At 42.3% G+C, this 14,324-nt stretch overlaps 1 protein-coding gene across 1 annotated transcript in view; it reads right to left on the bottom strand.

The window, feature by feature from the left end:
* myo16 (myosin XVI) overlaps nucleotides 1–14,324 on the bottom strand; it is a 773,985-nt gene that overhangs the window by 612,483 nt on the left and 147,178 nt on the right. Inside the window, exon 3 of the mRNA XM_067986709.1 lies at nucleotides 6,893–6,963. Coding sequence (XP_067842810.1) covers nucleotides 6,893–6,963 — 71 coding nt within the window. The remainder of the gene's footprint in view (nucleotides 1–6,892; nucleotides 6,964–14,324) is intronic.

The following is a 14,324-nucleotide window of genomic DNA, read 5'->3' as shown; positions in this document are numbered from 1 at the left end:
CCCTTCAGCCCAACAAGTCCATGTCGCCCAGTTTATACCACTAAGCTAGTCCCAATTGCCTGCACTTGGCCCATATCCCTCTATACCCATCTTACCCATGTAACTGTCCAAATGCTTTTTAAAAGACAAAATTGTACCCGCCTCTACTACTGCCTCTGGCAGCTCATTCCAGACACTCACCACCCTTTGAGTGAAAAAATTGCCCCTCTGGACCCTTTCGTATCTCTCCCCTCTCACCTTAAATCTATGTCCCCTCGTTATAGACTCCCCTACCTTTGGGAAAAGATTTTGACTATCTACCTTATCTATGCCCCTCATTATTTTATAGACTTCTATAAAATCACCCCTAAACCTCCTACTCTCCAGGGAAAAAAGTCTCAGTCTATCCAACCTCTCCCTATAAGTCAAACCATCAAGTCCCGGTAGCATCCTAGTAAATCTTTTCTGCACTCTTTCTAGTTTAATAATATCCTTTCTATAATAGGGTGACCAGAACTGTGCACAGTATTCCAAGTGTGGCCTTACTAATGTCTTGTACAACTTCAACAAGACATCCCAACTCCTGTATTCAATGTTCTGACCAATGAAACCAAGCATGCTGAATGCCTTCTTAACCACCCTATCCACCTGTGACTCCACTTTCAAGGAGCTATGAACCTGTACTCCTAGATCTCTTTGTTCTATAACTCTCCCCAACGCCCTACCATTAACGGAGTAGATCCTGGCCTGATTCGATCTACCAAAATGCATCACCTCACATTTATATAAATTAAACTCCATCTGCCATTCATCGGCCCACTGGCCCAATTTATCAAGGTCCCGTTGCAATCCTAGATAACCTTCTTCACTGTCCACAATGCCACCAATCTTGGTGTCATCTGCAAACTTACTAACCATGCCTCCTAAATTCTCATCCAAATCATTAATATAAATAACAAATAACAGCGGACCCAGCACCGATCCCTGAGGCACACCGCCTGTCACAGGCCTCCAGTTTGAAAAACAACCCTCTACAACCACCCTCTGTCTTCTGTCGTCAATCCAATTTTGTATCCAATTGGCTATCTCACCTTGGATCCCATGAGATTTAAACTTATGAAACAACCTACCATGCGGTACCTTGTCAAAGGCTTTGATAAAGTCCATGTAGACCACGTCTACTACACAGCCCTCATCTATCTTCTTGGTTACCCCTTCAAAAAACTCAATCAAATTCGTGAGACATGATTTTCCTCTCACAAAACCATGCTGACTGTTCCTAATCAGTCCCTGCCTCTCCAAATGCCTGTAGATCCTGTCTCTCAGAATACCCTCTAACAACTTACCCACTACAGATGTCAGGCTCACCGGTCTGTAGTTCCCAGGCTTTTCCCTGCCGCCCTTCTTAAACAAAGGCACAACATTTGCTACCCTCCAATCTTCAGGCACCTCACCTGTAGCGGTGGATGATTCAAATATCTCTGCTAGGGGACCCGTAATTTCCTCCCTAATCTCCCATAACGTCCTGGGATACATTTCATCAGGTCCCGGAGATTTATCTACCTTGATGCGCGTTAAGACTTCCAGCACCTCCCTTTCTGTAATATGTACACTCCTCAAGACATCACTATTTATTTCCCCAAGTTCCCTAACATCCATGCCTTTCTCAACCGTAAATACCGATGTGAAATATTCATTTAGGATCTCACCCATCTCTTGTGGTTCCGCACATAGATGACCTTGTTGATTCTTAAGAGGCCCTACTCTCTCCCTAGTTACTCTTTTGCCCTTTATGTATTTGTAGAAGCTCTTTGGATTCTACAAATATATATCAATGATTTGGATGAGGGAACCAAATGTAATATTTCTAAGTTTGCTGACAACACAAAACTCGGTGGGATTGTAAGTTGTGAGGAGGATGCAAAGAGGCTCCAAGGAGATTTAGACAAATTGAGTGAGTGGGCAAATACATGGCAGATGCAGTATAATGTGGATAAATGTGAAGTTATCCACATCGGAATGAAAAACAGAAAGGCAGAGTATTATTTAAATGGTAATAGTTTGGGAAATGTTGATGTACAAAGGGACCTGTGTGTCCTTGTACACCAGTCACTGAAAGTAAACATGCAGGTGCAGCAAGCAGATAGGAAGGCAAATGGTATGTTGGCCTTCATTGCAAGAGGATTTGAGTACATGAGCAAGAATGTCTTACTGCAATTATACAGGGCCTTGGTGAGATCACACCTGGAGTATTGTGTGCAGTTTTGGTCTCCTTACCTAAGGAAGGATATACTTGCTATACAGGGAGTGCAGCGAAGGTTCACCAGGCTGATTTCTGGGATGGCAGGACTGTCATATGAGGAGAGATTGGGTCAACTCAGCCTATATTCACTCGAGTTTAGAAGAATGAGAGGGGATCTCATTGAAACATATAAAATTCTGACCGGGCTAGACAGACTGGATGCAGGGAGGATGTTTCCCCTGGTTGGGGGGTCCAAAACGAGGGGTCGCAGTCTCAGGATACGGGGTAGGACATTTAGGACTGAGATGAGGAGAAATTTCTTCACTCAGAGGGTGGTGAACCTGTGGAATTCTCAACCACAGAAGGCTATGGAGGCCAAGTCACTGAATATATTTCAGAAGGAGCTAGATAGATTTCTGGACACAAAAGGCATCAAGGGGTATGGGGAGAGAGCGGGAATATGGTATTGAGATCGAGGATCAGCCATGATCATACTGAATGACAGAGCAGGCTTGAAGGGCCGAATGGCCTACTCCTGCTCCTATTTTCTATGTTTCTATGTTTCTATGTTTCCATGCCTGCTTGTTCTGGAAATAGTTTCTCTGTACCTACCCTATCGAACGCCTTTATTATTTCAAACACTTCGATTAGATCACCAATCAATCTTCTATACTCATGGGAATACAAGCCAAGTTTATGCAACCTGTCCTCATAATTTAACACTTTAACCTCAGTATCATTCTGGTGAATCAGCACTGCATCCCCTCCAAGGTCAATATATCTTTCCTGAGGTTTGGTGCCGGGTACTGAAGGCAGTACTCCAGATGGGGTTTGGCCAAGGCTCTGTGCAGCAGAAGCAGAACTTTCTCCCCTTTGTATTCCAGCCACTTTGAGATAAAGGCCAACATTCCATTTGCTTTCTTGATTGCATTTTGAACCTGTGCACTGGCTTTTAGTGACTTGTAACACCCAAATCTTGAATTTGAAGTGAGAGGCACTTGGCAGTGAAGAAGGCGTCAATAAATATTGGGCTGAATGTCTGTGTTTGCCCTGATCATTGGTATACACCCAGATCAGGAAATGATGGACAGAGGGACCTGAGACTGACACAATTCTTTTGCTTTAAGTATCATTGTGAGAGAGAGAACATGCCAGTGTTAAGTAAACAAGATTCAAGTTAGGAAAGGGATTTATCACAAATTAGCATAAAATGCCAGGAAGAGAGGCACTGGTTTGGAAAATGTAGCAATAGTAATAGGAACAAGCCTGTGCTGAAGTGTGGAGGAAAAGGTCAAGGATAATTAAATACTGGAGAACAGAATATCAAAAATGCAAGAGACAGGCTAGAATGAGTGCATTGGAAAAATACAGACAAGGAAGAAAAGAAATAGTGGTGAAATGGCAGAGTCTAGCAGAGAAGAAAAAAAAGACTAATAATAGGAAGGATTGTGATCTGGTGATTAGTGATTGAAAAAATATTTCTTGCCGTAGTTTCTTTTGCAATTGTAGTGGCATTTTAAATTAATGGGATTTGGGTGTCTAGGGAGTGTTTTATGCTCCATCTGTCACTAATGTGAACCTGACAGCCGTTAGTGGTAGCAGGAAAATGTTTCAAGCTAGTGCTGCCAAAAAAAACTTGTGAAGATAACCCATCCACATAATCTCTACATGTTTGATAGAAGTGTGATGTAGGATTGGCACAAAAAATCTTCCATCTCAATAATCTGTAGATTAGTGATTGATGAGGTGTTTTTTCCTCAAGTCTCTTACTAAATTATGTCAATTTGAATCAGTCAACAAGAAAGCACTTTTTGTGATTTGTCTAATTATTTTTCTCATGTTTCTCTTGGGAAGTCTCCCCATGTCTTTCTCAATTGAAAGAATAGATCGGAGGTTTGCTCCTATGCCTCGGTAACTGAAACTCTACAACAACAACAAAAACAACTTACATTTATACAGCACCTTTAATGTAGTAAAATGTCCCGAGGTAATTCAGAGGAGCAATTATCAAACAAAATTTGACATCGAGCCACATAAGGAGATATTAGGACAGGTGACCAAAAGCTTGGTGGAGCAATAAAAATCGGCGATGAGTAAGAGGCCAGAATTGGAGGAGCGCAGAGAACTTAGAGGGTTGTAGGGCTGGAGGAGGTTACAGAGATAGGGTGGGGCGAGGCCATGGAGGGATTTGAAAGCTAGGTTCTCATCCTCATAAACTTAAAAATGTTCCCAAAAAACAGAATGTTGCAGAAGGTTATCCTGATGACTACTATTCTAGTCTATTCTGCTCATGAGATTGGCTAGCACCAAAGATCTCTATTTTCACATTGCAATCTTGAAAAGCCAACAGACTACATCATCCATTGCTTACTTTGAGCCACATCTCTAGAAGTGATTCAGGGTCTTTGTTCAAACTTGTCGCTTTCCTCCCTAAAATTGAGCGCTGTAGGAAAGTTAAATATTTAATTTAGATTCTAAGCTAAGTGGTGAAGGTGAATTAAGTGGGGAAGGTGGATTACTTCTTTAGGCATTGATAGGCACTATTGGTCCAATTTTTCAAATGCACATTACCGATGCAGAGCTTCAACCACAAGGAGCGCATATCGGGAATTTGGTAATTCTAACTGGGCAGAAAATCCTGTGGGGGCTGTTGATCTTGGTGGGCCAAATTCCATGCCAGGAATACGAATTTGTAAAAGTTATCTTTATTCAGCTACTTAAGGGTACAGTAGCCTAATGCTTATGTTTCTGGACTGGCAACCCTGAGATCTTGGAGTTCAAATCTGACCGTGGCAAGTAGTAAAATTGAATTCAACAAATCTAATGATTTGTGGGCTAGCTTCAGGGAAAAAAGGACAATGAAAGGTTTGTCATTAAAACATACTGGTTCACTAATGTCCTTCCTTTAAGGAAGGGAACCTGCCAACCCTACCTCGTGTGGCTCCAGTTGCACACTATGTGGTTGACCCTTTAGCCCTCAGGGCAGGGCAAGTAGGGATGGGCAATAAATACTGCCTTATCATATCGTCCATTCCCAAGAACAAAATGAAGCAAAAGTAAGGTCAGACTTAGAGTACCATGAATCACACTCTCTCTTGAATGTGGGGTATTAATGGTTATAGGTTTTAGGTTGTAGTGTTAGTGATAATGTTTTCTGCATTTATTTACCCTTATTTTATACAGCATGTCCTTCTGCACAAAAATTGTTATTAAAGTTTCAAGCCCCAAAATTATTATTGTCAATATGGAAAATAAATGGGTCTCTTAAAATAGAGGGAAAAGGAAAGTCCATTCATACTTTTGCCCGCTAACTTGACAACAGTCAGTTCTAATTGATAGTGTTTATTATTATTTGTATTTTACATTAATTCAGTTGATCAATTTTGACAACAATTTAATACCTCTGCCAAGAGCTACATCTGGTTTATGTTAATTCCTCCATTAAGAAAGTTTTTACCATCCTTGAGGGATTACCTCCTTACTCACTTATTCCAATGCTCTCCTGGTTTCCTAACTAGCTTTCCATTCTCCAAACTCTATAAACTTCAGCTTATCCAAAACTCTTCTGCCTATGTCCTATCCCGTACCAAGTCCTGCTCACCTATCACCCTGTGCTCACTGACCTACATTGGCTCCCAGTTCCCCAATGTCTCCAATTTAATATTCTCATCTGTATGCTTAAATACATTCATGACTTTGCTCCTTTTATCCCTGTAACCTCCTTCAGCCCTACAACTACCTCCTCTCAGAATTCTCTGTTCCTCTGACTCTGGCCTCTTGTGTATCTCCCCTTCCCTTCACCTCATCATTGTTGGCCATGCCTTCAGCTCCATAGGTCCCACATTCTGGAATTACTTCCTTAAACCCTTCATCTCTCCACCTCCCTCTCCTTCTTTAACACTCTACTTAATACTTTTTGACCCCTCTGAATATCTCCTTTTTTATTCGTCATTTTTTTTTGACAAATGCCTCTATGAAGCGTCTTAGGGCATTTTCCTATGTTAAAGGTGCTACATAACCATCTGTGATCACATCAAAACTGAAAATGATGGTATAATCATGGAATATTTTTAAAGGAACTAAATCTATGGATTTCTTTCCAGATGCTTCCTCGTGAATATGATTCAACAAGAGGACAATCTTACAGATACACTTATGAAAAGCTTCTGTCTCAAAAACGTCTAAAAAGACAGCATCTCTTTGATTTTATTTGTTGAATATGTTACTCCCTTCATGTGCAAGGAGAAATTTTCTAAGGTTTTAAATCCAACATGGAGCCTCACGAATGAGGTCAGGGTTTTGCAAAATTATGACTGTAGCATGTTTTTATTATTACTAAGAGTAATGACTATGAGTCCTAAAGGTGTGTGGGGTCCAAATCCAAATCTAGATCTGGCACTAAAATCCAAATTAAAACAAACGATCATCAAAATCAACTGCTAAAAATGAAAGATAAATAATCTTAACTCCCAAAATCCAGTATAAATTATTGCCACTTATTTAACATACATATTTTTGAATTATAAGGTGGAATACAGAATTTGCATCTCACCTTTTCAAGCTTTGCTTTCAGTAACATGTTCCCAGCAATGTGAATCTATGTAATTGTCCTCATATGCCGACCCAACTCATAGTACTTAATGATTAATGGCACACCATGGGTGTTCTTACCAGATGAAGCAGGGAGCCTCCTGAGGAGATCAATGTGTTGGGGTCAGCACCATCCTTCAGCAGCTTCAAGACTGCAACACCATCAAAAACAACAAAATGTTAGCACAGCACAAAATATTTCTCGCCACTATAGATGTAAACAGTGGTTTAATTATTATTGACATGCTAATTGCATTAAGAATTCATTTAATTAAGATTTACTAGGATGCTACCGGGACTTGATGGTTTGACTTACAGGGAGAGGTTAGACAGACTGGGACTTTTTTCCCTGGAGAGCAGGAGGTTAAGGGGTGATCTTATCGAAGTCTATAAAATAATGAGGGGCATAGATAAGGTCGATAGTCAAAATCTTTTCCCAAAGGTAGGGGAGTCTATAACGAGGGGGCATAGATTTAAGGTGAGAGGGGAGAGATACAAAAGGGTCCAGAGGGGCAATTTTTTCACTCAAAGGGTGGTGAGTGTCTGGAACGAGCTGCCAGAGGCAGTAGTAGAGGCGGGTACAATTTTGTCTTTTAAAAAGCATTTGGACAGTTACATGGGTAAGATGGGTATGGAGGGATATGGGCCAAGTGCAGGCAATTGGGACTAGCTTAGTGGTATAAACTGGGCGACATGGACATGTTGGGCCGAAGGGCCTGTTTCCATGTTGTAACTTCTATGATTCTATGATTCTATAATGGTTTATCAATGCACTCAATGATGGGTGTTGGAGTCTTGGTTCAATTTTTATGAGGTTCTATCCCACTCTCAGTTGGTGCTAGAATTTGCTGTGCCTTGGAGTTCAATTCAGTGATTTCCCACAAAGTGAGTTCCCAATCTCAACTGTGCTGTACAAAGAGCCATTGAGGACTGGTAATGACAAAAGGAGAGAAGGAAATATCAGATGGGCGAATCACCTAAGGCTGCTTTTCCATATTTCCTAGCAATTAGACTCAGATGAGGAGAAATTTCTTCACTCAGAGGGTGGTGAATCTTTGAAATTCGCCACCCCAGAGGGCTGTGAAGGCTCATTCATTGAGTACATTCAAAACAGAGATCGATAGATTTCTAGATATTAAAGGCATCAAGGGATATGGGGATAGTGCAGGAAAATGGCGGTGACATAGAACATCATCCATGATCATGTTGGATGGCGGAGCAGGCTCGAGGGGCCAGATGGCCTACTCCTGCTCCTATTTCTTATGTTCTTATGAGCTCAAAAGGAACACTGACAAAACACGTGGATGCAGATCACTTTGGTTAGGAGATGATGCACAGTGAAGGAAGACATAAAAAAGAGCTCGATTGGGCAATCTGGAAACTCTCAATAGGGAATTGAACTTGCAAAGGGGGCATCTCAAGAAATCATAGGCACACGGCCAGTGATTTTAGGTCCAGTAAAATTAGTGGATGGAAAATCTTCAGCGTCGGGTCACAGACTCACCCTTGAAGATCACCAATAAAATTAGATTAAATTAAATTTCCATAATGTTAGAAACATAGAAACATAGAAAATAGGAGCAAGAGTGGGCCTGCTCCGCCATTCAAAAAGATCATGGCTGATCGTCTAACTCAGTACCCTGTTCCCACTTTTTCCCCATATCCCTTGATCCCTTTAGCATTAAGAAATATATCTATCTCCTTCTTGAATACTTGGCCTCCACTGCCTTCTGTGGTAGAGAATTCCACAGGTTCACCACCCTCTGAGTGAAGAAATTTCTCCACATCTTGGTTCTAAATGGCATACCTCGTATCCTGAGATTGTGATCCCTGGTTCTGGACTCCCCAGCCATCGGGAACATCCTCCCTGCATCTAGTCTATCAAGTCCTGATAGAATTTTATATGTTTCGATGAGACGAATGGGAGGAGGAGGCTCTGTAAACATCCCCATCCTCAATGATGGCGGAGTCCAGCACATGAGTGCAAACGACAAGGCTGAAGCGTTTGCAACCATTTTCAGCCAGAAGTGCCGAGTGGATGATCCATCTTGGCCTCCTCCCGATATCCCCACCATCACAGAAGCCAGTCTTCAGCCAATTCGATTCACTCCACATGATATCAAGAAACAGTTGAGTGCACTGGATACAGCAAAGGCTATGGGTCCCGACAACATCCCGGCTGTAGTGCTGAAGACTTGTGCTCCAGAACTAGCTGCACCTCTAGCCAAGCTGATCCAGTACAGCTATGACACTGGCATCAACCCAACAATGTGGAAAATTGCCCAGGTATGTTCTCTCCATAAAAAGCAGGACAAATCCAATCCGGCCAATTACCACCCCATCAGTCTACTCTCAATCATCAGCAAAGTGATGGAAGGTGTCGACGACAGTGCTATCAAACGGCACTTACTCACCAATAACCTGCTCACCGATGCTCAGTTTGGGTTCCGCCAGGATCACTCGGCTCCAAACCTCATTACAGCCTTGGTCCAAACATGGACAAAAGAGCTGAATTCCAGAGGTGAGGTGTGAGTGACTGCCCTTGACATCAAGGCAGCATTTGACCAAGTGTGGCACCAAGGAGCCCTTGTAAAATTGAAGTTAATGGGAATCAGGGGGAAAACTCTCCAGTGGCTGGAGTCATACCTAGCACAAAGGAAGATGGTAGTGGTTGTTGGAGGCCAATCATCTCAGCCCCAGGGCATTGCTGCAGGAGTTCCTCAGGGCAGTGTTCACGGCCCAAACATCTTCAGCTGCTTCATCAATGACCATCCCTCCATCATAAGGTCAGAAATGGGGATGTTCGCTGATGATTGCACAGTGTTCAGTTCCATTCGCAACCCCTCAAATAATGAAGCAGTCCGAGCCCGCATGCAGCAAGAGCTGGACAACATCCAGGCTTGGGCTCATAAGTGGCAAGTAACATTCGCGCCAGACAAGTGTCAGGCAATGACCATCTCCAACAAGAGAGAGTCTAACCACCTCCCCTTGACATTCAACGGCATTACCATCACCGAATCCCTCGCCATCAACATCATGGGGGTCACCATTGACCAGAAACTTAACTGGACCAGCCATATAAATACTGTGGCTACAAGAGGAGGTCAGAGGCTGGGTATTCTGCAGCGAGTAACTCACCTTCTGACTCCCCAAAGCCTTTCCACCATCTACAAGGCACAAGTCAGGAGTGTGATGGAATACTCTCCACTTGCCTGGATGAGTGCAGCTCCAACAATACTCAAGAAGCTCAACATCATCCAGGACAAAGCAGCCTGCTTGATTGGCACCCCATCCACCACCCTAAACATTCACTCCCTTCACCACCGGCGCACAGTGGCTGCAATGTGTACCATCCACAGGATGCATTGCAGCAACTCGCCAAGGCTTCTTCGACAGCACCTCCCAAACCCGCGACCTCTACCACCTCGAAGGACAAGAGCAGCAGGTACATGGGAACAACACCACCTGCACATTCCCCTCCAAGTCACACACCATCCCGACTTGGAAATATATCGCTGTTCCTTCATCGTCTCTGGGTCAAAATCCTGGAACTCCCTTCCTAACAGCACTGCGGGAGAACCTTCACCACACGGACTGCAGCGGTTCAAGAAGGCGGCTCACCACCACCTTCTCAAGGGCAATTAGTGATGGGCAATAAATGCCGGCCTTGCCAGCGACGCCCACCTCGCATGAACAAATAAAAAAAAATCACCTCTCATTCTTCTAAACTCTAGTGAATATAGGCCTAGTCGACCCAATCTCTCCTCATACGTCAGTCCTGCCATCCCAGGAATCAGTCTGGTAAACATTTGTTGCACTCCCTCCGTGGCAAGGATATCCTTCCTCAGATAAGGAGACCAAAACTGCACACAATAGTCTCGATGTGGTCTCACCAAGGCCCTGTATAACTGCAATAAGACATCCCTGCTCCTGTACTCAAATCCTCTTGCAATGAAGGCCAACATATCACTCGCCTTCCTAACTGCTTGCTGCACCTGAATGCTCACTTTCAGCGACTGGAGTACAAGGACACCCAGGTCTCGTTGCACCTCCTCTTTTCCCAATCTATCACCATTCAGATAATAATCTGCCTTTCTGTTTGTACAACCAAAGTGGATAACCTCACATTTATCCACGTTATACTGCATCTGCCATGTTCTTGCCCACTCACCCAACTTGTCCAAATCACATTGGAGCCTCTTTGCATTCTCCTCACAGCTCACATTCCACCCCAGCTTTGTGTCATCTGCAAACTTGGAAATGTTACATTTAGTTCCCTCATCCAAATCATTGATATATATTGTGAATAGCTGGGGCCCAAGCACTGATCCCTGCGGTACCCCACTAGTCACTGCCTGCCACCTGGAAAAAGAACCGTTTATTCCTACTCCCTTTTTCCTGTCTGTCAACCAATTCTCAATCCATGCCAGTATATTCCCCCCAATCCCATGTGCTTTAATTTTTCACACTAACCTCTTGTGTGGGACCTTATCAAAAGCCTTCTGAAAATCCAAGTACATCATATCCACTGGTTCTCCCCTATCTATTCTACTTGTTACATCCTCAAAAAACTCCAGTAGATTTGTTAAGCATGATTTCCCTTTCATAAACCCATGCTGACTTTGTCCAATCCCGTTAATGCCTTCCAAGTTCTGTTATCACATCTTTTATAATAGATTCTCGCATTTTCCCCACTAATGTTGCAAGTTTCTCTACCTTGCTTTACAGATACTTCATGTTACGTTTTCTGCTTTGTTACATGATATTGCCAATAGCATCTCTCTCATCAACCTTTAGATTGTTGTCAGGTCCAGAGATTTAACTGTCTCACTGGGCCAGATGGTTTCTTAAGTTTTCCGCTCACACGCCAGTGCCGAAATGAACAATATTTTAAAGCAATAAAGCTATTCATTCAACAAGATTCGCTTTATTACTGGAATATTAATTTTAAACTACAAATGTCAACATCTAAAACCTAATTTTAAATTAAAAAACAAAGCCCCTTGCTCTTCGTCTCTTCCCATTTGCTATTTTCTCTCCCTGAATTTATGAGTTTAACTTTTTTTTAATATATGCAGTCAAACCGTACCTGTTTATTCTAACTTTATAAATACTTGATTTTATGAACCTGTTTATTCTTTCTCCCACATTCCATCTTGAAGGCGGAAGAAACTTCCAAACAGTTGGATTTGCATTGGCTGAAATCCAAATTTAGAAAGGGAAGTTTTCTGGCCAATGGAAAGCAATAAATCCTAAGAATGACACAAACAATTTGTGACCTGTATAGAGGTCCTGTGAAACAAATACACACATCAAGGCTCGTTCACAGTACCTTGAAGTGTTTGGATCCCAGAGCTGTGTTACAATGAGGAGGAGTGTGCTGTTTATTGCTTTTGATGTAAATCAATATTTTTCATTATGATAGCAGCACATAGGAGTTTTTGTTAACAAGATTCTGATTTTTTTCGAAATAGTGTTAATATACTGCACTGGATCTAAGTTACAAAGGTGTTCATGCTCTGCAATTCCCTCCGTAAAGTCCTCCTTTTCCACCTTCCTCTCCTCCTTTAAGACCCTCCTTAAAACCCACTGCTTTGGCCAAGCTTTTGGTCACCAACCCTAATGCAGCATCTTTGGTTCAGCATCAATATTTGATTAGTTTGATCCAATGGAGTGCCTTTGGACATTCTTCTGCATTAAAAGCGCTTTATCAATGCAAGTGTTGTTGTTCTCCAAGGCTGAAGCACTTTGTTTTTTTTGGCAAACTTTATTTTTGTGTATGAGAGATCAATTTAAAATTTCTGCAGTGTATCAGAAGCCATGGGATGTCAAAGATATCAATAAACAGTCTACTTTTTTAATACTTAAATGTTAACTTAACTAATGAACTGAGAATGTCAGCTCAATTTATCTCCACCAACCTAACAATAATCTCAAATTGCATTCTGATTCCTGGTCAGATCAATAGAGTCTCATGTTACATTTAAAACCAAACAAATAAAAGCTAACTTGGGGTAATATTCTTCCTGTTGATAATATTAGAAATAGGTCTATGTGAGTACATAATGGGACTCCCTGCTTTGTACTCATGCTGACTTGTTCACAGAAGTTCTTAACAGAAGAAAGTTTCCCCCCAGAGTGCCTAAAGTTAACAGCTATGCTTCCTTTGTTGAAGTAATAATTCTTGTTGGGTTATGTTTCCAAGACACCAGTAGGTCTCCAATGCTTCATGTAAGTGGCCATTCATTACACATGAGCCTGGGCAGCAAACATCAGTCGGTCATTTACAGTTCGGCACAGTCATGACCTCATTTAGCATCCATACTTGTGCATCTTCAGCAGAGGTTGTTAGATGTTAATTAGGAAGGAAGACCCTATGTGATTTTTGTCTCCTTCTAGGGTTTAATTCAAATTTTAATGCCCCACAGCTAAAGTTGTATACTTAGTACAGATAAAGGATGAAATTAGGTCTTTCCTGGTTTGTGGAGGTCAGAGTCATACAATGTGCTGCAGTTACCCATTGAGCTAACTGAAGAGATTGAAGATGCATTTCACAATGACAAAGTTAAAATTCTATGTAATTGTGCCAAAATTCTTAAGTAACTGTGAACTCAAAGGCAATTTATGGATGTTCTGGAGAATTATGCAATTATTGCTTTTCAACATGCTGTGTGAGGCAGACAGACTGGCATTTCATCATCAGCAACATCAGCAACATCAACAACAATTATTTGCATTTATATAGCGCCTTTAACATAGAAAAATGTCCCAAGGCATTTCATAGAGCCCAATCAGACAAAAATCAACACCGAACTGAAGGAGTTCAAAGAGGTAAATTTTAAGGAGGGTCTTAAAGGAGGAGAGGAAAGTGGAGAGGCGGAGAGAGGTACGGAGAGAATTTTAGAGCTTAGGTCCTAGACGACTAAAGAAACAGCCGCCAATGGTGGGGGTGAAGGGATTTAGGGATGCACAAGAGGCCAAAGTTGAAGGAACGCAGAGTTCTCAGAGGGTTATAGGGCTGGAGAAAGTTACATAGATAGGAAAGGCTGAGGCCATGTAGGGATTTAAACATGAGGATGAAAATTTTAAATTTGAAGCGTTGGGGGACAGGAACCACTGTAAGTCAGCGAGCACAGAGGAATTAGGTGAATGATACTCAGTGTGGGATAGGATACAGGCAGCAGAGTTTTAGATGAGCTGAAGTTTATGGAGGGTGGAGGATGGGAGGCCGGATAGATGAGCATTGGAATAGGTGAGTCCGGAGGTGATAAAGATATGAATGAGGGTTCCAGCGGCAGATGGGCTGAGGCAGGGGTGCAGATGTTACAGAGCTGGACATAGGTAGTTTTTGTGATGGAGAGGGTAGGGGGTTGGAAACTCAGCTCGGGGTCAAATAGAACATCAAGGTTGCGAACGCTCTGGTTCAACCTGAGGCAGTGGCTGGAGACGGGAATGGAATTAGTGGCAAGAGTATGGAGTTTGTGGCGGGGGCTGAATACAATGGCGTCAAGTG

The sequence above is a fragment of the Heptranchias perlo genome, chromosome 6, assembly GCF_035084215.1.
Source record: "Heptranchias perlo isolate sHepPer1 chromosome 6, sHepPer1.hap1, whole genome shotgun sequence".
NCBI classification, from domain to species: Eukaryota; Metazoa; Chordata; class Chondrichthyes; order Hexanchiformes; family Hexanchidae; genus Heptranchias; species Heptranchias perlo.
Note: the sequence above shows the minus strand (reverse complement) of the source record. Positions and strands in the feature narration are given on the sequence as shown.